At 41.7% G+C, this 23,374-nt stretch overlaps 1 protein-coding gene across 2 annotated transcripts in view; it reads left to right on the top strand.

Annotated features, from left to right (window-relative positions):
* The window catches only part of MYO16 (myosin XVI), a 491,281-nt gene that overhangs the window by 285,018 nt on the left and 182,889 nt on the right, over nucleotides 1-23,374 (top strand). For both annotated transcript variants that reach the window (XM_040487087.1, XM_040487086.1), the window contains exon 21: nucleotides 16,177-16,249. In XM_040487087.1, coding sequence (XP_040343021.1) covers nucleotides 16,177-16,249 — 73 coding nt within the window. The remainder of the gene's footprint in view (nucleotides 1-16,176; nucleotides 16,250-23,374) is intronic.

The following is a 23,374-nucleotide window of genomic DNA, read 5'->3' as shown; positions in this document are numbered from 1 at the left end:
CCCTGACATACCTTCTCGTAGGTGAATAATGATTTTTCAAACACTAACAGGGCAGTAAGCATGTTAACATAGTCTGTGAGATTATATTTGGTATTTTTTGGTTTTTTTTTTTTTTTTTTTTTTTTTTTGGGACGGAGAGAGACAGAGCATGAATGGGGTAGGGGCAGAGAGAGAGGGAGACACAGAATCGGAAACAGGCTCCAGGCTCCGAGCCATCAGCCCAGAGCCCGACGCGGGGCTCGAACTCACGGACCGCGAGATCGTGACCTGGCTGAAGTCGGACGCTTAACCGACTGTGCCACCCAGGCGCCCCTGGTAGGTTAGATTTTTTAGCTATAACCGAGTATGGGGCAAGGATCTCGTCTGTCAGGGCCAGGAAGTCAGAAAGGTGGTTTATAATGCGCTGGGGGGCCTGATGGTGCTAAGGAGACAGCATCTTTGTGCTGTACTTCCGGCAGCCATTAAAAATATCTTTTGGATTACGGTTCATACCTGGGCTGTTTGCACAGATCATCTCTACTTTACCTGCCGCCTTATGACTGTGTCAAATCCCATCTCCAGGCTGTTTGTTTGCCTTCTTGAGGGGGATTTGTCATTACTTATATACCTGCTTCTTGGGTTCCACAGGATGCATAGACCTTAATCCAAATCGGGTGTGTGTGTGTGCGTGCGTGTGTGTGTGTGTGTGTGTGTGTGTGTGAGATTATATTGTTCTTAAATTATTTAACCAGAAGGCTCTTCTTTTTTCTTTGAAATGTCAGGTGCAACCTCTGACTTTTTAAAAAGACTTTTAAAAGGCTATGCAATGTGGCCATAACATTTATACACGTTCTTAAGAAAGTACCATTTGCTTTATGTTTTGCCAAGAAACGAGGCCAGTTTGGGCAGGTTAAGTGTTTGAGCTACAAGTTTGCTGTTTCGTCTTCTCCAAGGTGGCAGCCATTGGGAGCGTCCCTGGGGATGAGAGTGGTCCATCACTGTGACTTGAATATCTCAAAAGGGTGCAACAGCATCATTACCCTGCCAAATGCTACCCACAGATGCGTCGCCTCTGTGTTAGCTGAGGGCTTGCCATCATTCCCTCCAGCTGGAGGCTTTAAGTGGGCTGTGTTTTACTCCTTCCTGAGCCAGATGAGGAGGAAAGATTTTCTTGAAAAGGAGGAACGGGATTTTTCAGAATATCTGTGCTCCATCATCCTCCCAAGTAGGGAGAGAACTTGTACGATTATCTCCTGACTCCAGATTTGAGTGCCTTCTTCTCCTTGGGAACTACCCATGTCGCGGATTGGACAATCTGTAGTGATTGTCAACAGTGTGGGGTAGGGCAGGGCTTGGTGGCCATCACAAAGCAAAGGGATATTAAAAATAACTTAAATCTTTTTGCCGGTGGGGCGCCTGGGTGGCTCAGTCGGCTGAGCATCTGACAGCTGGTTTCGGCTCAGGTCACGATGTCATGGTTCATGAGTTGGAGCCCCGTGTGGGGCTCTGGGCTGACAGCTTGGAGCCTACTTGGGATTCTCTCTTTCTCTCTCTGCCCCTCCCCTGCTTGTGTGCTCGCTCTCTCAAAATAAGTAAATAAACTTAAAGGTATCTTTTTGCCAAATCACACACATCTTCCCCGTAACACTTAAGGAATAGAGAATTTGAAATACCCCCCCGCCCCGTCTTTTTGGGGATGAAATAAGTGAAGTAACAGTCTAAATGGTAAGCTAAGTGATAGGCAAGTGGAGTAAGAAAAAAATGTCTAGATATTAAATGCTTTTTCACCGTTATTCTGGTAAATTCGTAATTAATTTCCCCAAGAAAACCTCTGACCGTATGATGTATTGAACCTCACTTGAAAATCCTAAGTAAAATCTCATTCCCTCATCCCTCTCTCTCTCTCTGTCTCATTTGATAGGCATTTTATAAATTCTGGTTAAAAGTTCAAAAACGGTCAGAGACATTATCTGTCCCCAATTAGAGACACAAAACTGGGAACGAAGTGAAACTTGCTTCTGAAGTAAGGATCGAAGGTGTAAATGAATCCAATTAAAAACCAAATATTTACTTATTAGTTTTAATTTTCTCCCTTAACAGTTTATTAAAATGATTATCAAGATTTAAACTCTTTGATGGATAGTACAAATCAAAAAGACATCTGCAAGAGAGATAATCTAAAAATCCAGACCATCGGTTCCTAAGTCATTAAGAGTTGGCAAAATGTTATTTTGTACATGACTTTATCGATTATAATGGACTTAATTCTTTAATAAATGAATTTATATTATTCATTCCCAAATGCCTCATAGAAATACTCAAACACCTGCTGTGCATTTGTGGGAAAAAGAAAATAGACTTACCCAGTTTTTTCTTTATCTGTTTAACATCTGATATCTGTCTTCATGAAGGGTCTTTTTGTGGAGGTGGGGGGAGATGTATGCATCAGGAAGGGTATGGAGGGTGTGGCCAGGTCAGTCACTCACCTCCTATCTAGAAGGAACACTGCCAACACTCACCACTTCCGCTTCAGACTTTTCACATAGAAGAAGGGAGATTACAAGTAAAAGCTCAAGTTCCTTTTGTTTGCCGACAAAGATCCTTTCTTCTTCCTCTTCCGCCCCAGATACAGCAATATCATCAATCCTGGGTAAATTTCCCACAGTTGTTTTTTTTTTTTTTAATTTGTTTAGATGTTGTTGTTGCAAATCTGTATAACATTGTGAGACATTAAGAATTGAAGACATGCTGGGGCTCCTGAGTGGTTCAGTTGGTTAAGCGTCCGACTTCGGCTCAGGTCACGATCTCGCGGTTTGTGAGTTCGAACCCCGTGTCGGGCTCCATGCTGACAGCTTGGAGCCTGGAGCCTGCTTTGGATTCTGTGTCTCCCTCTCTATCTGCCTTTGCCCCGCTCATGTTCTGCCTCTCTCTGTCTCTCAAAAATGAATAAATGTTAAAAAAAAAAAAAAGAAGAAGAAGAAGAAGAAATACTATCTTGTGCCGGGACGCGGTGGTCTGACTTCAGGCCCCTAATAGACAGCCTTTTCCTTCCTCAAAGTCCCCTTCCATTTGTTCCTGAAACCCTTAGATTTTCAAAACATCAGGAATTTACTTCTGTTTATATGAAGGATTGATAACATTTTATATTTTTAGTCATATTTTCCACGATCCCTCCCCCACTTGTCCCCAATTATTAGAAATGCGTTTTTTCCCCTCCTGATTTTTAATGTTTCACTAAAACTGTATCACTAACATATTGTTTTAATAAGTAAGTCCTCATATAATAACTTTTTATTTTCCTCTCTGTTTTGGTTATCCCTGGATCTTTACGTTTGCATATGAATTTTACAATCATTTTGACTCAGTCCATAAAAAAAATTCTTTGGGGATTTCAACTAGAAATACATTTATAGATTAATATGGGGAGAATTGGTTTGCTTAGATTCTTTTCTGCCATAAATATGATCTTTATTTCTATTTGTTCATGTCTTTTTTCTTAAATATCCTTGTATTTTTGTCAATTTCTTATACATCTTGATTTTTTTCTATGCACTTGTACTTTTGTTGCCATTTTTCTATTACATTTTAATTTGTTTATTGGGAACTCTCAATCTTGCATTTCATATGTTGATCTTCTATCTAGAAACCCTGCTGACTTTTCTTATTAGTTCTAATAATTTTCCTGTGGAATAGCTTAGCATTTTCTAATGTAAATGATCATAATTACTTTTTTTTTGTCTTCTTTGTGTCTTATGTCTTTTATTTCTTCTTCCTTTATTGCATTGGCTAGCATGGCCAGTATAATGTTGATAATTTGTGGTGATAGTGGATATTCTTCTCTTGTTTCCAAATTAATGTAATACCTCCAAATATCTGCCGTTAAGTAATCTGCTTACTTAGGATTTCAGAGATAATCTTTCCTAAGTGTTTTCAATGTAAAGCTTAATGTAAAGCTTTTTTCCTGTACACATTGAGAGTACTGCGACTCTCTCCTTTTCTTTGCTCATGTAGCAAGCTATGTTGACATATATATATATATATTTTATGTTGAAAAATTCTTCATTTAGAATGTGAATTCTGTTTGGTCATAATGTCCTAGATTCGATTTTCTAGTGTCTATTAAAGATGTTTACATTTATTTTCACTAGTGAGGAGAGATTCTATTTTTTTTTTTCCTTCTTATCCAATCCTTTGCTCTCAGGTTTATGTGAAAGAGAAAATTGCGTAGCTTTCTCTGTTTCTCGCCTCTCTAAAACGGTGTGTGCTAAAGGAAGATGGTATGTGCCCTGAATGCCTGGTGAAAGTCTTTCTAAAATCTTTTTGGGTGGTGGAGGGTGGATTGCCTTTTGAATACTAATTATTTTATGATTTTATTTAATTTATTTTTTAACATTTATTTAGTTTTGGGAGACAGAGAGAGACAGAGCATGAACAGGGGAGGGGTGGAGATACGGGAAGATACAGATTCCGAAGCAGGCTCCAGGCTCTGAGCTGTCAGCACAGAGCCCGATGTGGGGCTCGAACTGTGAGATCACCACCTGAGCCAAAGTTGGACGCTTAACCAACTGAGCCACCCAGGTGCCCCATCTACTCATTATTTTAAAGTTTATAGGTCTAATCAGATTGTTTTGTTTCTTTTTTAAGTCATTCATATTTTGTAGAAAACTGTCCACTTTAATTTTAAATGTATTCACCAACTAAATCATAGCTTTGCTTTACAGTTCTTCAATCTCTCCTGTAGCTGTAATTTGACAACATTGACATTCCTGGTTATTTATATATGCCTTTGCCCCAGTATCACTGAGGAATCTTGCTTGAAACCTGCCTCTGAAAATTATTTGTCTTAAAACATCTTTTTTGTTTTCATTTCTCACGTTAATGTTATTCCTTTTATTAGGTCCTGCAGTTTCATTATATCCCTGTTTTCACTTCCTTTGAATTTTGCTTTTTTGTTTTTGTTTTTTTCCCCTACTTTCTAAGTGGAATGTTTGTCTCCTATTTCTCGATGATTTTGTTGACCCTGAGTCTGTAAAGTATCTCCCAAGGACCTAGTGCCTTCCAGACGCTTACCATGTAGCGCTCCCTTTGTTGTTTAGTTCTAAATATTTTGTCTTTATGCTGTTTCAGAGATAAAATAACAAACAGTTTGTCAGAAAAATAAATTTGACACACCATGTTTTTCTCTCCCTTCACCCAAACTGGGAAGTTTTTTCCCCATTAAATAATGAGATTTCTTTGATTCTTATGAATATAGTATGAGTGACTTCTATTTCTGTGTAGACTTATTTAAATCATGGTGCTATCGCCATGACAACCAGAACTACACAATTTAGCAAACTATCTGAGACAAACCTGCTTTCTAAATAATTCTCCTTCTGCTCCGTTTCCTTACCAAAACACCCATATGTATAATGATTTCCTGAAGAGCTAAGAACCTTTTCTCTGTAATTGTACATTTGTTTTTCATTATTTTGGGAGATCCATTTTTTTTTTCCAATAGAAGGATCGAGAGGAATGAACAATATTAGAGTTTTACCAAAGCAGCATTTACTGTAATGCTCAGACAAAATTTTAAATTGCCACATAATACATACAAAATAATGGTTAAATTTTTACCACCCTTGTTATAAACGTTACCAAATACTATGGACACAATAACGGATACATTTAAATATTAATCGTGATTATGTGATAAATTGTTTGAAGAACAGTGCGGATTATTGAACCAATAAATAACCATGTACTTTTCCCCTAAGTACATGTTTTCAGGATATGGAAAAAGAGATTTGTCATAACTATGAGGATATGACATTTTTCGTATCAGACAGGGGTTGCTTTTCGTTTTCGGTAACGACCATCATATAAGTTGCAAATATTTTTTGGAGACTCAAACAGATTCAACAAAATGGGTAAGAAACTCGGTGATTTAGAAGGCTAATGAAAAACCTCCCAGCCTTCTCCTTCTCCGGTTCTTTTTTGAGCCCAGCTTGCAGAGGTTAGAGCTTGTATATTTTATCCAAAGGATAAAATTCATCGCACTGCTGGCCATGCCCACTCTCTTGTTTTACTTCTAACTCGGGAAATGCATTTGGCCTCCTTTCCACCCCTTGATAACCCGTCCTGCTCAATAGAGTTAACCAAATCTGTATTTATTATGCTCCTCTCTGCCTGTCATTTGAGCACAGTGGCTGTTCTGCCAGAATAAATAATGATGCAGTGCCGTTCAGAAATGAGAGCACAATGTCCCAATGTGGCTCTTGGTGACCCTGTCTCTCCCTGAAGAAAACACCAGGGAGGAAATGTCAGTACCGCAAGCTTAAAGATTGTTTGCCTGTTTCTATTACAATTTTCTAATTGAGGAGGATGTGCTTTTCAACATTTTTGGGTTCTGTCAGCTCCAGGTTTGTCAACTTTTTTTGCTTCATATACCATCTCATTAAAAATACATTTCCGGGGCGCCTGGGTGGCTCGGTTGGTTGGGTGACCGACTTTGGCTCAGGTCATGATCTCACAGTTTGTGAGTTTGAGCCCCGCATCGGGCTCTGTGCTGACAGCTTGGAGCCTGGAGCCTACTTCAGATTCTATGTCTCACCCTCTTTCTACCCCTCCCCTGCTCACGCTCTGTGTCTCTCTGTCTCTCAGTAACAAATAAACGTTAAAGAAAAAATTAAAAATACATTTCTAAGCCTGGCTACTGTGCAGATGTTAATACGTGATAAAGGTGTACTTACAAGAAAAAGATGCAATTATCGTGGTTATCATTTATTAGACATTACCTATAAATGAGCTGGGCTTTGTGCCAAGGATTACTGAAGTTAATATTGACATTAGCCATGAGGTGAGTATTGTGGACTCCCTGTTTTAAATAAAGAAACTGGAATTCAGGTTTAGTAAGGGGCCTGTTTTAAATAAAGAAACTGGAATTCAGGTTTAGTAAGGGGCCTTAGTCACACAGGCTGGCAATGATGGATTTCACGTACGAACCCCAAGTATGTTGGGATCGAAACCCAAGTTTTCCCCCAAACACCTCCCACATTGAAGACTGCCAGAAGAATGATAAGAAAGCATAGTTTTAAAACTAAAATTTTAAATTAACCTTTTCAAATATAGATGGTGTCTTCATTTCCTATAAAATCGTTATGTAAAGTTTCAGATATTTTTATATGGACATGACCCCGAGAGCAAGGTTGTTCTCTGCTTTTTTTGTAGGTGGACTTCTGACATCTTGAACAGGGCTTTGCAAAACTAAGTGTTCTGTATATATTCACTGAAGAGGTGAATGAACTGAAAAATGAATTAGTTAGAAGCCCCTCTCAAGAGAAGAGGCTTTGGTCGATTGAGTGGTCCCAGTCCTTCATTTCTCTGCATCTGTGTGGGGAATATAGTAGGGCTTTCAACACTTCTCTTATCGAGAGTTAAGTCTATTGCCCCTCTCTTTGAACTTGAGCTGCACTTGTGACTTGCTCCAGCCAAGACAATACAGCAAAGGGGAGCCTGGTGGCTCAGTCAGTTGAGTGTCCGACTTCGGCTCAGGTCATGATCTTGTGGTTGATGAGTTCAAGCCCCGCAACGGACTCTGTGCTGACAGCTCAGAGCCTGGAGCCTGCTTTGGATTCTGTGTCTCCCTCTCTCTTTGCCCCTCCCCTGCTCATGCTCTGTCTCTTTCTGTCTCAAGAATAAATACAAACATTAAAAAAATTTTTAAAACTGGGGTGCCTGGGTGGCTCAGTCGGTTGGGTGTCCGACTTCGGCTCAGGGCATGATCTCACGGCTCGTGGGTTGGAGCCCCACATCAGGTTCTGTGCTGACAGCTCAGAGCCTGGAGCCTACTTTCGATTCTGTGTCTCCCTCTCTCTCTGCTCCTCCCCCATTCATGCTCCGTCTCTCTCAAAAATAAATAAATGTCAAAAATTTTTTGAAAAAATTAAAAAAAAAAAAAGAATACAGCAAAGATAACTATATGCCAATTCTGAGCCCTTATGCAGATCTGTTTTCTCAGATCCCTGTCACTGCTATGTGCCTACGTCTGGGGACTTGCTTGTGGAAAATAAGAAATAGTCTGTTAGCCAGCCAGTCCCCAGCCAACCTCAGGCCCTCGGGTGAGATCAGCTTCAACCTGATGGCAGGGCTGAGGGGTCATAATAAATACTTAATGTTTTCGTTTACTGAGTTTGGGGACAGGCGGTTATCCAGGAACAGCTGCTTGCTACAAATCACTGTCTAATCAATTTAATTTTCACAGCGCCTACTCTGAGCCACAGATTGTATTTGATTCATTCGAAGGCGATTGTTGGAAAGACAGCTATCTTAGGGATGATGTGACAGATGCTGAGATACCTCCCCACTTCCCAGTGTTCCCAAACGCTTGGTTCCCTCATCTGGGTACCCAAATCCCAAACCTTGGGGTGAGGAAGACTTAGGTTCCTCAAAACTTCCTATTAAATTTCCCAGAAACATCCAGATGTGCTCTTTAAAACCTTAAGTAGCCAGCTCTCATAAACAGGAGGGCATGGGTGCAAAGAGAATCACTCTTAAGGGAGAAAAGGAGCTCTGTTAAAAGAGCACGATCATTTTGCGGTATATGCGTGTATCAGATCAGCACGTGGGACCCATTAAAGGTGCAGTGCTGTGTGTCAGTTACATCTCGGTGAACCAGCAGAAAACAGGAAAGCATGCAAAGGAGAAAATGAAACATCGCTTTTTCCTGTGGTCTGTAGCCAGTGGATTGAAGTGTTACGTTGAGTATAGTAATTTTATCTTTTATCTGGGTTTTAATTTTTTTTTAAAGTGTTAAAGGAAGCAAGAGACCAGGATTTCTATTCTGAGCCTGACACTTAACTTTAAAGAAAGCTCTAGTAAGACAGTTATGCCTCGTGAAATTAATTGTGTCAGTCACCAAAATTGTAAGGTTCATATTCCATTTGCCTGTAGATGGAGGCTTGGCCTTTGCAAGCCTCTGGCTTGTTTTTGGTTTCAAGACCTCTGAGTCTGTGATTCCCAGTCAGGGTGAGTTGGCAAACAACAGTTACACCCAAATATTTGGTAGCTCTTAAAATATGTTTTGCTGGATAGATTGCAGCCATCCGTGAGTTGCAGGACCTCGGGACACATCGTTTCCTGATTGGGGTGGCTAAAGTCAAAATGATTTTATGTCACATGTTATTTGATTTTTGTTTTGACAATTAAAAAAAAAAACACTTTTCCATGGATAGCCCTGTATAGATGGCCTATGTAATAGCTGCACTTTTATTAAAACTGTGTGTATCTCAAGACCAAAGACTACATCACAACAGTTCTAATTACCTAATTTGTGATGATCTAAACTGGTTTGAAGGATGGAAACAGGCGTCAGATACACCGTTGGCTTGTTTTCTCCATTCTGCCTCTCTCCTTCCTCCTCCATCTCCCTGCATCTTCTGTCTCCACCTGAGCCTTACTTAGATCAGAACCACAGAAAGAACCAGGAAATTGGCACTAGGGCAGTGTCCGAGAAGCTCATAAAACAAATACAATTTTTCAAGAAAGGGTTGTTTTTGTTTTTGTTTTTGTTTTTATGGTCAAGAAAGAGTTACCCATTCTCTTGGGGAGGCAGAGAGCACAGCGAGCTGGAGAGCTCTGAACTCGAGCTAAGAGCGTGCAGGTTCAGATGGCCACAGGACAGAGGACACACTGGAGAATCTCCTCAATGGCTCATTTAAGAAACGGAGGGAGGGGCGCCTGGGTGGCGCAGTCGGTTAAGCGTCCGACTTCAGCCAGGTCACGATCTCGCGGTCCGTGAGTTCGAGCCCCGCATCGGGCTCTGGGCTGATGGCTCAGAGCCTGGAGCCTGTTTCCGATTCTGTGTCTCCCTCTCTCTCTGCCCCTCCCCCGTTCATGCTCTGTCTCTCTCTGTCCCAAAAAAATAAAAATAAAAAAAATAAATAAACGTTAAAAAAAAAGAAACGGAGGGAGCCCTAGAGCCCGAAGCTACCTGCCTTCACAGACACCCATCTTCGGCAGGTGTTAGTATGCAAAGAAGTCACCGTGCTCTGAAATTGAGGCTGACCTCTCCCGGCTCACTGTTCCGCAGATTCGCTGCAAGCTGCTTGGGGATGGGCACCACCAAGTCCTCTACTCTGAGCTGTTGACGCGCTGAAGGACGCGGCGAGGCTTCCCTGTACTTGTCAATTACAGATTGAAATCCTCAAGAACTATCCAGGCTTTTCCTTCCATCTGCAAAGCGGTGTTCGGGAGTCCCTTCTCACCTCTCCTAGTTAATGCTTTCCAGCTGTGAGTTGTAGCTTACGCTAAGAGGGAGGGTTTAAGTGATCTTTTATTATTTCTGCTCTTCTTATATGTGGGGAGGGTTCCTTTCCCAGCTCCTGTAGGCCAGAATCAGGCTGGGTTCTAGGACCAGCAGCTGGCAGTCGATTTCTGCGGTAATTCACAGGGCTAGTCTGGGAGGCGGGGCTAGTCTTGGACAGCCTAGGTTCAAGTCCTGGGTCTGTCTAATCCTGATGGGTGCCGTTGGGCAACTTAGACCTTCACTGTCCTCTGTCTCAGTATTCTTTTCTGTAGAATGGGGTGATCACTGTACTTACCTCACAGGCTAGTCGTTAAGGCCAAATGAAATAAAGCATTTTAAATGTTTTAACGGTGCTTGACAAACACGACTCCATAAAACGGTAGCTCAGATTTTTACTCCCAGTCCAAGATTTTCTTGTATATCCAGGCTAATTAACTGCCATTTTCATCTCAAGAGGTCTCAGCTTTTGACTCCCTAACTTCTCTTTCTAGTGGAAGGAGTGCAAAGAAGGACTGGAACCATGTAGGCGTGCGCGATATCCGTGGGCTAGTAGGAGGCAGACAGCTGCTTTGGTGACAGTGTCCCCACCCATCACCCGGTTCCAGTTCAGCTTGTCAGCAACTGCACACTCTTTCCCTAATTTCTGACATGTTTTCAGAAAACTATAAACCTCATGTACTTTGCCTCGGTCAAAGAATAAAAAGGAGGGACCCCCCAAAGCAAGCACCCCGGAGTCCCACCCTTGCCTCCTGGCACAGATGAGCGAACACCTTGCGAGATTCAGATAGGCTGCAGGACTAGTGACTGGCCTCCACAACGAGGCACCTTGTGGGTTAGGTTAAATAAATTCTCCAGCATTTGGGTGGTAGACTTGGGGAAGGCCAGATCGTGGCCCAACATCTTCAGGAACTTCGCACCCATCACCTCCGTGTAAGTGCCTCTGATCCCCAGAATGGGGTGTCTGGACAGGCGGATTGCTCTAGTCTGCAGTGATTTTAGATTCCAGTCTTCCCCCCCTCCATCTGGGGTCCTATAGGTCAACGATCAGCCAAAGAGGCTGATTCAGTTCTGGCTGCATCTAAGGGTTTTGCATCAGGCAGGATTGAGCTGTTTCCTAAAATGGCTAAATACCTAAGATCACTCTGTAGTTAACCTTTCAAGGGATGATCGAGGACAGCACCTGACTTGTGCAAACCACTGGACCTCTCTGCCCAAATAAACTTAGTTCATCCATGTTTCAGGGCAGACATTTTCTTGAATCCGGACCTTCCTCCCTTCCTATTCTTGCACACGTGAAAGGCAAGAACAAAACCAGACAATTGCCTTGGCATTTGATGTCACCTCTGACATAAAAGGGATTGTATTTTACTAATAAGTTACGGCAAGCGAGGCAGTTTTGTTAACCGTAGGGAAAGCCTTCAGTAGAATCCTAAGGCTGAATGTGAAGAGACCATCTCATTAATATGTTAATTCTGCCTGTGGGATCGAATCCTGATGGATCAGATGACCTCTGTCTGCTCCTCCAGGCTAGAAATAGGATGTTGGGTTAAATGCCTGTGTAATATGAGTCAAGATATCAATAAGAAAAATGACAGTAATGCTGACTGCCACACGGCATGGGCACTTTGCTGGCTACAAGTTCTTGTGACCTTTCTGCTTGCGTGGCTATGGCAGTAACAGACCCATATTTCATTCAATCATAAAGGTTGCAATAGATTTTTGAAAAAAAAATGAACACATTAGGTCTGTCAGTAGTTGCAAAATGGATCCTTAAGATGCATTAATTCCCCCCGCCCCGAGTTGGGTTTTTTTTCTTCCTTCCCATCTTTTTCTTTCATAATGTTTTTCTTTTGTGGCCAAATTTAGTTTGGAATCCAGCATCTATGAAGTATGGGGAAAACCCCCTATAGAAGGAGTGCTCTTTCAACCACATCTATGCTACTCTTAAGTTGCGAATTAATCATCTACCGACCTGAAGCTGAATTGGAATCTCTAACACGTTTTGCTCGCCCAAACACACCTGGGTGGCCCCCACATCCTTCCTCTGCATGCCAACAGGAAGTCACCTTCCCTATGAGAAGGGGAAGGACATAGGTGGTGACATCGGGTCACTGATAGCTCTCGCCCTTTTTCCCAGTCTCCCGCAACACCATGCACTCTAAATATGGTACCGCTGTTGCCAAAGCCAGCGGGGAATCGGGCAAGGAGTCAAGGCCTGAGTGGGAGATTCTGGTATAAGTTGGCATGAAATATCCACACTGGAGACCAGCACGTGGCCTTCAGAGCACAGCCCTGCTCTCTCTCCCCGACCCCGGGGTCCCTGCTGCTTCTCCCCGTCCTGGGAAGCCAGATGCCCTTCTCTGCCCTCACTGTTGAGCTCCACCCCTCTCTCTGCCCTGAGGTAATTGTTGTTCTTTCCTCCACCAACTCATAAAATGCCCAAAATGTGTTCCATCAGATATATATTTTTAATAAAAGATGATGATGAGCAATCTACTATCCAGTATAGAACATTCTATTTATTTATTTTAGTTTATTTATTTTGAGAGAGAGAGAGAGAGTGGAGGAGGGGCAGAGAGAGAGAGGGAAAGTGAGAGAATCCCAAGCAGGCTCCGCGTGCTGTCAGCACAGAGCCCCACGCAAGGCTTGAACTCGTGAACCGTGAGATCATGACCTGAGCTGAAATCAAAACGTGGGATGCTTAACCGACGGAGCCCCCCAGGCGCCCCCAGTAAACATTTTAAAATTAAGACATCACCTGTAGGCCTACCAGTGAAGACATCTATTGCTAACAGGTGCTTTACTTGTTTTGTGCCACAGATTTACTTTTTAACATGGGTGAAATTATACTACGATGTGCTCAGTATACAAATGGTATAAATTCTGTTTCCAGCTTAGGTTCTTTTTTTTAGTTTCAGTTTTAGTTTTAGTTTTATAGCTTATTGCTGTTCAAGAACATTTCCCGTGTTTTTGCAGTGTCTTTGTAAACATCAAATATTAACTGGCCATAAAAATATAGTATTTCAGCATAAAAACCTTAGAAAATGCAGAACAATAAAAAGAAGTAAACAAAAGCATCTCCATTTCTCTTCTTGGGCTGAAGAGGTCATAGGTCTTTCTGAATATATAATTGGCCTTATTCTTTATGTAGAACTTACATAGTGCTTTCTATTAACTTGATAGATTCACTAAATTAACCCATGAGAGGATGCATGCTGTTTAATTAATCATGTCTCTATGTGGGGTCTTTGTTACTTCTTTTTGTTGTTGTTACTATAATGAAGATAATGGTGGACACCCTTGTTTGTAAGTCTTCAGTTGCATTTCTGATAATCATCTGAGTATAGGCTCCTGTCTATGGAAATCCTGGTTCGAATGATACGAGGGTGCCAAAGCTTTATGCCACGTAACCAATTGTTATTTAAGACTGTACGAATTTAAGCTCCCAGCAAAAGTGTGTGGGAATATCGTTCTCATCCTAATTTTGAACATTTTATTTCTTTTGTAATTGTAATGAGATTGACATTTGTGATCTACCTCTTAGCCCTTTATGTTTCTTCTGTGAGCCCTCCTGTTCATTTTTATAGCAGGTGGAAATGGTTTTTTTTTTCTTTTTAACTTTATTTATTTTGAGAGAGAGTGAGAGCATACACAAGCACAAGCAGGGAAGGGGCAAAGAGAGAGGGAGAGAGAGAATCCCAGGCAGGGTCAGTGGCATCAATGCAGAGCCTGACACAGGGCTCAGACTCACAAACTGTGAGATCACGACCTGAGCCGAGATCAAGAGTCGGACGCTCAACCGACTGAGCCACCCAGGCACCCCGAAGTGTTTTTTTAAAAGCAACTTACAGTGATTAGAGACGCACTGTCTACAGGCTCTTGTCCTAGGATTTTATTGACAATTGTAACAACCATCTGGGTGGAGAGATAATACTCGCTGCCTTAGTTTCATAGATGATGAGCCTGTGGCACAGAAAATTCTAGTAACTTGCCTACAGTTGTCCAACTAAAAAGTGTCTGAACCAGGATTCCTACCCAAGGCTGAACATCTCCAAAACTGGCAAGCTTTGTCACCCTTGTCACCCAGCGCCTACAACGGAAACAGTGCAGCTCATTATGTGAAACGTGCGCGCGCGCGCACACACACACCCTAACACAGCAGCTCATCTTACACCTCAGCACCACCACCACTGAGTGAGCATCACCCCGGTGTCCCCCTGTCACACTGTAAAGTCATCAGGGTGGAAGGAGGCAAGATGACGTGTGACTGGACACGTGGGTCAACCAATCAGGAAAAAAAAAATCTATGAAGATAAATGAGAAAACACGTTTTAAAATAACACTTTCCTCTAATCATTTTTAATTTTATTTCTACAAATACAAAAGAATCTGGTATTTGTGTCATTGTCTTTTTAACCACTTTCTTTTGATTTCTCTCAGAACCGAAAGCAGAAAAAAACGATCACCTTTGTTTACTGGCACATTTTCAGAGCTTCTTGCTCTAACGTTTCTCTCTCTAATCCAGGTAGAGTTTATCTGGACACACAGGGTGAGGTACAAAGCCAACTATTTTTCCCTCTGGAAAGTTAAATCAGTGACCTGGTTACATCCATTTAATGACTGTCTCTTTCCCTTGCTGCTTTATATTCTCTGCCGTGTGAAATTTGTGTTAAGGGCTTTTAAAATACTGTCTTTCCTGCTTACGAAGCTCATATTGGTACCATCTATAAGAACTAATCCTAGAGACAAGATATAGAATCATTACCTTGCCTTCTTATGAGAAATTGGTCATTTAAGTGACATCTTACAGACCCTAAAGCATGACGGTTCTGCACTGATTGTGCAAACAAAATACAGGCACAAAAAGAAAGTTAGTTTCCAGTTGTGCGGTTTGGACCAGTCAAGTGGACAGAAAACAACACCAGCGTGTGAATCAACTAAGGTGGTTGAAGGTGCATCAACTAAGGGATTGAAACAATCCACGATGATCAAATATCACAGCCATTGGCAGAGAATCAGGACAGCGGTCCTCCTGATGATACTCCAGAGCAGGGCAGTGGGAAGGCTGGGTATGTGCCGCCTGCTGACCAGCATTCCAGAATCATCCGGGGCTTTCTGTGTAAGAAGCCACCTCATGCCCTGTCCTCATGGTGCCCCGCTCCCCGCAGAGTCCAGGATGTCGGGGCTCCCACCACCCCTAGGTTCTCCTCCCCGCTTTCTTCACTCACATGAGGTTCCTCATCTGTGGCTGGACCTTCCAAGATGCCAGCAAACTCCAGGAGAGAGAGTTTTCACCGAAAACAGCAGTATCGTAAGGTGCTCACGCCGCTTTCTTCCAGTTGTACGCCCACGGATCATCTCCTTTGTTCTTCTTTGTTTATGAGGATTTCTTTAGGAAGGTCGCTCTGTACGTTTTGACGTGGCACAGTTCGGTCTATCAGAGAAGGTGCCCACAGCTTCATCGTGGCTTGTACCGCATTGACACGTGATGAAGAAACTGCAGGACTTACTGCTCGTGTGGTCTAACAAGAGACAAGGAGGAGAAGGAGGAGCTGCTGAGGGCACGTCGGCAGGTTGACTTCCTTTCCAGGGAAAGCGCGTGCAGTTGAAGTAGAGACACAAAGACCGTTTCAGAGGAGCAAATACGGGGCCACCCATATACCGTCGCATCCTAAGCTTAGAAATCAGTGTGTTGTACTCCTGTATCTGTGTTTAAATTAAAGCCTTAAAAGAACACTTTTCTTTTTCGGAGCTTTTGTATGAGACTCTGAGATAATTGTTGGCTGTTTTTAGTTCTACTGGAAGGTGATATGCAAAGTGTCCCGATGTCCCTGACCTGGAGGGGGGATGGGGCCAGGGGTCACGTAAGGGCTCTACGTGTGCTTGGTCACTGATTCGCTGTTTCCTTTCAGCACACAGACGTTGGATATTGGAATATTGGACATCTTTGGTTTTGAAGAATTTCAAAAGAATGAATTTGAACAAGTAAGTGCATTTCTTTTGAAACTTTATCACTTTCATGTGTTTTTTTTTTTTCAGCTAATAAATTGACTCCTTTATTCAGTAGAGACTATCTGCATGATTACTTGCAAATGCAGAATTAAAATAAGGCCTTTGCTATCCTGTTTTAAAATTTGTATCCCTAGTTCATGGGCGTATCCATCCTCTTTGCGTGACATGTAAACAACGGGCATGATTTTTTTTTTTTTTAACTGAAGTACTTGTTTTAAAAGACAGTGTTGAGCTGAGTTGTACTTACAGAGATGTTGTTTCAACAAGGTTTGAGAGACAGAGGGTGTCGTTTTGTGGAATCAAGGCAAAGGTCTTCAAAAACCTTGGCCAAAAATCAGAATGGAAATACTCCATCATGCTAAATACTGTTACTTGTAGGTTTGGCTCTGTGTGACATTCATACATATGCCTGTCGGAAACTCGTTAAAAAACAAAACAAAACAAAACAAAACAAAAAAAAAACAGATTAAAGAGGCACTGATTGTTTTTAATCCACTTACAATTTAGGGCACTTTGAAAAGTACTAGTGTCTTTTCTTGTTTTTTAAGTATCTCCTTAGTAATGTATGATTCATGAAATCAAAGTAAGCATATCTAAACTTTAGTTGTTAAGAGAGTAGAAGGAGCACTTATCCAGGGCAGCAGGGAAGGAGAGATAAACCAATAAGGAGGTATTGGTGGAAAGAGAGAAAACCAGGCTGTGCTACATCATGGGAAGAATCACAAGTGGGCCGTGTTTAGGAGAGCTTTAAATAATTATGTCATTTGTTCAGGTTTATTTTTCTTTAAGTTTATTTATTTATTTATTTAGAGAGAGAGTGCATGAGTCAGGGAGGGACAGAGAGAGGGAGAGAGAGAATCCCAAGCAGGCTCCGCACCGTCAGCATAGAACCCCATCCGGGGCTCAGACTCACGAACCCTGAGATCACGACCTGAGCCGAAACCGAGAGTCAGACGCTCAACTGACTGAGCCACCCAGGTGCCCCTGGGTTTATTTTCTCAAGGCAGATGATGTGGTGGTTAATGACACCAGATGTGAATTTGAAACCCCATTCTGTGAGCTGTCTTGGTCAAGAGGAAGAAGTCTATAACGAACCTTGGTCTCCTTTACAAGAGACTTACAGAGCTGTGGGGTTTAAGCTGGTTACTGGCATAGAGGTTCTGGCATCATTCTTCTAACTCATGTCCATGTGTAAGAAATCGTGGAGGGCCACTGTTACTGTTGTAAATGGGAACACTTGAAAACCTTTTAAAATTCAGCCTTATTTTTTCCCCCACGAAACACTGGTGCGGCATCTTGTGAATAGAGACTAAATCATGTTGACTCACCTAATCCAGGGTGAGTCACCATGAATCATATTCTTTACAAAACTTCACAAAAGTCTGCTATGAAATAAGACCATAGCCTTCTTGTCCTTTCGGACTTCTGTATCCACGGCTAAGCAGGGAGAGGGGGACTGTGGTTTCATTTATTCGTCACTTACTGTAAGGAGACTAGCAATGCACAGGGCAACAGGGCAGTTGAAGGACTGACTGGTAAGATCGTGGGTCCACAGGCCATGACTGGGATGCATCTCTCAACACGAGTAGTTGACCGCAGTCTGGAGGTGGTATTGATTCTCGACATTTTTGCCTTAGAAAACATGCAAGCTGCCATGTCCCTTAATGACACTCCCTGGTTTCTCCATCTCCTGGTAAGCAACATGCAGAAACCACAGGTGGGGCGGTGTCCTCTCACAGTCTCTGTGGGGCCACACTCCCAACCCCCTTCTCTACACCCCACATAGTTATCCATCCAGTCTGTGCTGATGACCGAGATGTACAAAGTATTTAAGTTGTTTCCTTATTAAAACTTATTTGTTTTACTACAATCATATGTACCCCTTATGTTTTCTTTCTGGTAGCTATTTTAATTACATATTTTAGAACGTATTCGTAGCCTGATATTTTCATATCGCAAGACACGGCATGTTTTCAGATCTAAAGAATGAGTCTCTATTAAATTCCAAGAGGTAGTTTGAGGCACGGCTGGGTAAAATCTCAAAACCAATTCTTAGATTTAAGTTAGGGGAAAAAAATAGTTTTTTCTTTAGAAAAATGTACCTTTTTCCTAGGTTTGTTGGGCTGTGGTATACAACTGCAACTCGGAGCCATTCAGAAGAATAAAATTATTTTCTTTGTGATGATTTCAAATCTCTTCTCATAGTGGATTTAGCAGATTTCTAAATCTGAATGTGAACTTATATTAAAAGCTTTGGTTTGAATGCTACATTCTAGATTCTTGAGTTGCTAAGACAACGTGAACTTCTTCATTTTATATTCCATTGCAAACTTTCAACAAAATGTTTAACAAATCAATATTGTGTTCAGAATCAAACCTGGAAGAATATTAGTGCCTTTATAACTATGTATTTTATTCTCTTTTGAGCTTTTTGACCCATCTATCAGCTATTTGCTAGAATGTCAACTCCTGCGGCATTGAAATTGTGTCTGGTACAGCGTTTTGTATATAACAGAGACTTAGTAAATATGTTTTCAATTGAAATCTTAAGAATAAATTCAAAAGAAGACATCTTCAGAGTGGATCTCCTAGCGGTTTTCTTACTCAGGAATAAATGTATGTATGTCAATTGTTCCTCCATAAGCAGCCTGACAAATGTTTAGAACAGGAACAATCGGAGGAGATACTAAAAAGCATTTCAAAACCTCAGCATCTCCAACCTCAGTGTCCCCAGGCAGCTCTAAAAGATGGGCCTTCGTGGTTCCTTAGATACGGATTTATTTCAGTTAATAGGAAATGCTAATCCTGTTTTCTTTGACTTTTAATGAATCGTTTCTACTAGAACTATTATATATATTATAATAAAGACCATATATAGAGAAAAAATAGAACATATGTATTTATATATATGTTTATATATTTATTTATATATATATAAATATATAAATATATATATATAAGTAAATATATATATATATAAGTAAATATATATATATATATATATATAAAACTCTATACTCTGCATGGTTATCCATTTATATATTTATGTATTATATATGTACTATATATACAAAATTATATACATACGGCATAATATGTATAGAAACTCGGCAGTAGTTTGATGCATCAGGAGAAGGAGGTCGTATAAATAATTGGAGTCCCGAAGTATAATTCAGGAGGATCTGAATCTACCACCCTCATTATTTAAATAATGACAGTATTGCCAGCTCACTCTCTGTTATGTAATCCTGAATTTTATAAACCCTCCTCTCCTTTATCATGTGAAATTCCTCTCTCGCTCTGTAAAAATATCTCCTCACACACCGGGGAAGAAGCCCCTCCAGGCGACTCTTTGACATCACGCAGCCAGTCAATCCCAAGTGTGGAATGCTCAATAAACAGAAAGGTAGTGAGCCAGACAAGGCTGTCCCTTGCACATCACAGCGCCAGTGATGTCGGAGAGGAGAAAGCAGTCCCCTTCCTGACTGTGGAAAGTGGAAGAGAGAGGCAAAGACATTGCTCCTTCCAGATGCAATTGTGTGTTTGGAAAGGGGAGAAGAGCGAACGAGAACCTCGCCACCAACAATGAGAGAACTTGACGGAGAAGCCAGGGGGCAACACGAACGCACAAAACCAATAACGCTTAGGTGCTTTAAAAGTAGCTTGCCAGAGCATGATGGAAAGGAAGACAAAGTGTGTTGAAATGAAGCAGGTTGCCTAGGCGAGGGAGTGGGTAGAGGGCTCCTAAAGTCTCACGATTACACGTAAGCAGGTAGCGAGACTTGCTGGACACTCAGCCAGAAGGGCTTGGTGTCTCGAGATGCCGGTCCTGCCTAGGCCGCCCGACTCGCGGAGGCGAGAGCGGTCCCGCTACAAATAACTGGAAAGACAGATGGCAGAATTAGAGCAGCCCCTTCCTGCAGCTCCTGGGAAGTAATGAATCAAGGCAGGGAGTATCTGCTAACGCTGCAGAAAGAGACACAGGCAAGATGCCCGTCGAGTGTTCTTGCCAAGAAGGAAAGATGGGGAAGGAGGGGGGAGGGGAAGGGAGAGAGAAAACCTTAATGTAATGAAGTTTCCCGAGCCAACCGCTAATTAACAGGGACGGGGGACCGAGGAACATGATGAAGCAAACCATGGGGATACGCTCTGCAAGATCCAGTGTGCGGGAAACCGCGTGGAGCAAATGGCCTGATTTCTTCAACATATCAAAATGCAAGGGTAGCCTGCAGATTCAAAGAGATGTAAGAGACATAGAAATCAGTTAAATATGTGGACATGGCGTGGATCCTTATTTGTTTAACGAAGTCTAAAAATTGCCACTTAACTAATATAATTTAAAATCTGGATAGCTGATGAAATGAAGGAGTTATTATTGATAAAAATTATGTGTGATAAAGGTACTGTGGACGTGTTTTTAAGTTCTTATATCTTAGAGAATTATACTAAAATACTTGCCAATTAAATGACATGGTGTCTGAGAGTTACTTTAGTATTTTTTCTTTTTTTTAATGTTTATTTTTGAGAGAGAGAGAGAGAGAGCGAGCGAGCATGATTTGGGAAGGAGCAGAGAGAGAGAGGCAGACATGGAATCCGAAACAGGCTCCAGGCTCTGAGCTGTCAGCACAGAGCTCAACACAGGGCTCGAACTCATGAACTATGAGATCATGACCTGAGCCAAAGTCAGATGCCTAACCTACTGAGCCACCCAGACACCCTAAGAATTACTTTAAATGGGTCTAGTTTTGAGGGTAATAGAAAAATGTAAAGCAGAATTGGTCATGAGTTGGTCATTGTTGATAATTCTTCAGGCTTATTGATGGCAGATGGGGGTTCATTATGTTGGTTGCTGTTGACTATGTTTAAAACTGTCCATAACATACTATTCTAAGAAATGAGAATATTTTGAGATTATATAAATATTATTTTCATAAATGCTAGAATATTTCCACACCTAACCAGTGGTATTGCAAAGCTCTACATGCTATAAATCTTTACCAGAGGCACAAAGAACAAAGTTGTGGAAACTAATGATTTAACGTTCAATAATTTTCCTAAATTTCCCACTACACTCATAACATGCAACTATATATAATGAAACACTTACAGCTATGGAGTCTAGTAAAATTGCATAGCAACAACCTACTGTACAAACATAGAGAATTTGAAGAGAGAATACATTTGTGAAACTTAAAGCTTCTGTGGCAGAAGATAAAATTATGATATATGACCTATCTTTACGTCAGGCTCCATCTAAGCTGATTTCGGAAGGGTTGTCAAAGATTTGAAACGTTTCCCGGCTTACAAACTCTTTTCTAAAAGGTGAGATTTACTGGATGAACAATAATTCAATCCGGCTTGGGCTAAGTGTTTAAAGACTTTGGAAAATGCCAGATACCTTGACTTCTAAAATTTTATGAAATGAGATTACATAGTTTGGCAACGTCGACCTCAAAAAAAAAAAAAAAAAGAATTCCATAAAATCCTTAGTTGTGGAATCGCTGTCCTGGAAATGATACTAAGATAAAATCATCACCCTTCACGTGGAGTATCCCATTTTACAAAAGGGATACCTGTGGGTGTTACAGTTTCTGCTCTGCGACAGAGTATTAGCATTACCTGCAGGGAATTTTTTCTGGCTCATGTGCATGAAGTTTACAGTTCATCCATTCAGCAGTGCTGGCATGTGAATGAAGTTCTAGGTCCTGTTCCAGACGCAGGTGCCATGGTGTGGTCAACAGGATGCAAATAGAAGAAGGGCCAATCCTTTATTTTTTTAATTTTGTTTTATGTTTTATTTATTTTTGAGAGAGAGAGAGAGAGAGTGAGCAGGGCGGGGCAGAGAGAGAGGGAGACACAGAATCGGAACAGGCTCCAGGCTCTGAGCCGTCAGCACAGAGCCCGACGCGGGGCTTGAATCCACGAGCCGCGAGATCATGACCTGAGCCGAAGTCGGATGCTTAACCAACCAAGCCACCCAGGCGCCCCAAGAAGGGCCAATTCTAATCAGACACCAGGGGAGAAAGACTGGGAAGCCTTCGTGAGCAACACTTTGCTATGTTAGCTCCAAGTCTGACAGCACCTGTGTAATCCTCATCCTGTCGAATGTCCTGATAGCTATTAGGCTTCAGTATTGATCCGCTTACCACCCAATGGATCTATAAAAACAAAGAGTATTGTATCCTTACATTGCGTCACATTTAGATTCCCAAATCACGCATATGGTAAATATCTAACTCTATCTTAAACCATTTTCTGCTCTAGGATGTTGAGTTTTCCGAAATCATTTCAACAACTCACCAAGCTACTGATACAACACAATTTAAGAAAGTTTAGTTTCCTTACATAGCAGAATGCTAGTGTAGGGCGGGCCACTCAGTTTCTATAGAGAAGCAAAGAGCAATTAAATAACGAGATGTTATCTTAATGTCCTTCCTGCAATAATATTGGGTCCTACTTTTAAAAAACAGTACGGTTAGAAGTCGTTGGCGGGGGTGGGGGCGCCCAGCTGGCTCAGCGAGTGGAGCATGTGACTCTTGACTTCAGAGTTCAAGCCCCACTGTGGACGTGGAGCCTGCTTAAAATAAATAAATAAACAGAAAATAAAGCTTAAAAAGTAAGTCTTCTTCAGGTAACACTTTTAGAAAAGTTATTCTGAGGAAACAAAATGAGGCAGGGAAAAGCAATTTTAATTGTGTGAAGTGTAGTACATTTAATGACCTTTTCCCCTCCAAACCTATCCCTTAGATACTGTCACCATGTTAGCATTAAGGGAAGCAAGCTCAGATAATTTAAGTAACTCATAGAAGGTCACAGCATGAGGGGCGCCTGGTGGCTCAGTCGGTTGAGCGTCCGACTTGTGGCTCAGGTCATGATCTCACAGCTCGTGAGTTCGAGCCCCGCCTTGGGCTCTGTGCTGACAGCTCAGAGCCTGGAGCCTGCTTCGGATTCCGTGTCCCTCTCTCGCTGTGCCCCTCCCTCACTCATGTTCTGTCTCTCTTTCTCTCAAGAATAAATAAAACATTAAAAAAATTGAAAAAAAAAGAAGGTGATAGCATGAGACTGTGGATTCGGGAGTCATGATCTGTGCTGTTTCCG

The sequence above is a fragment of the Herpailurus yagouaroundi genome, unplaced genomic scaffold (genome assembly GCF_014898765.1).
Source record: "Herpailurus yagouaroundi ecotype Mexico unplaced genomic scaffold, PumYag 164, whole genome shotgun sequence".
NCBI classification, from domain to species: domain Eukaryota; kingdom Metazoa; phylum Chordata; class Mammalia; order Carnivora; family Felidae; genus Herpailurus; species Herpailurus yagouaroundi.
Note: the sequence above shows the minus strand (reverse complement) of the source record. Positions and strands in the feature narration are given on the sequence as shown.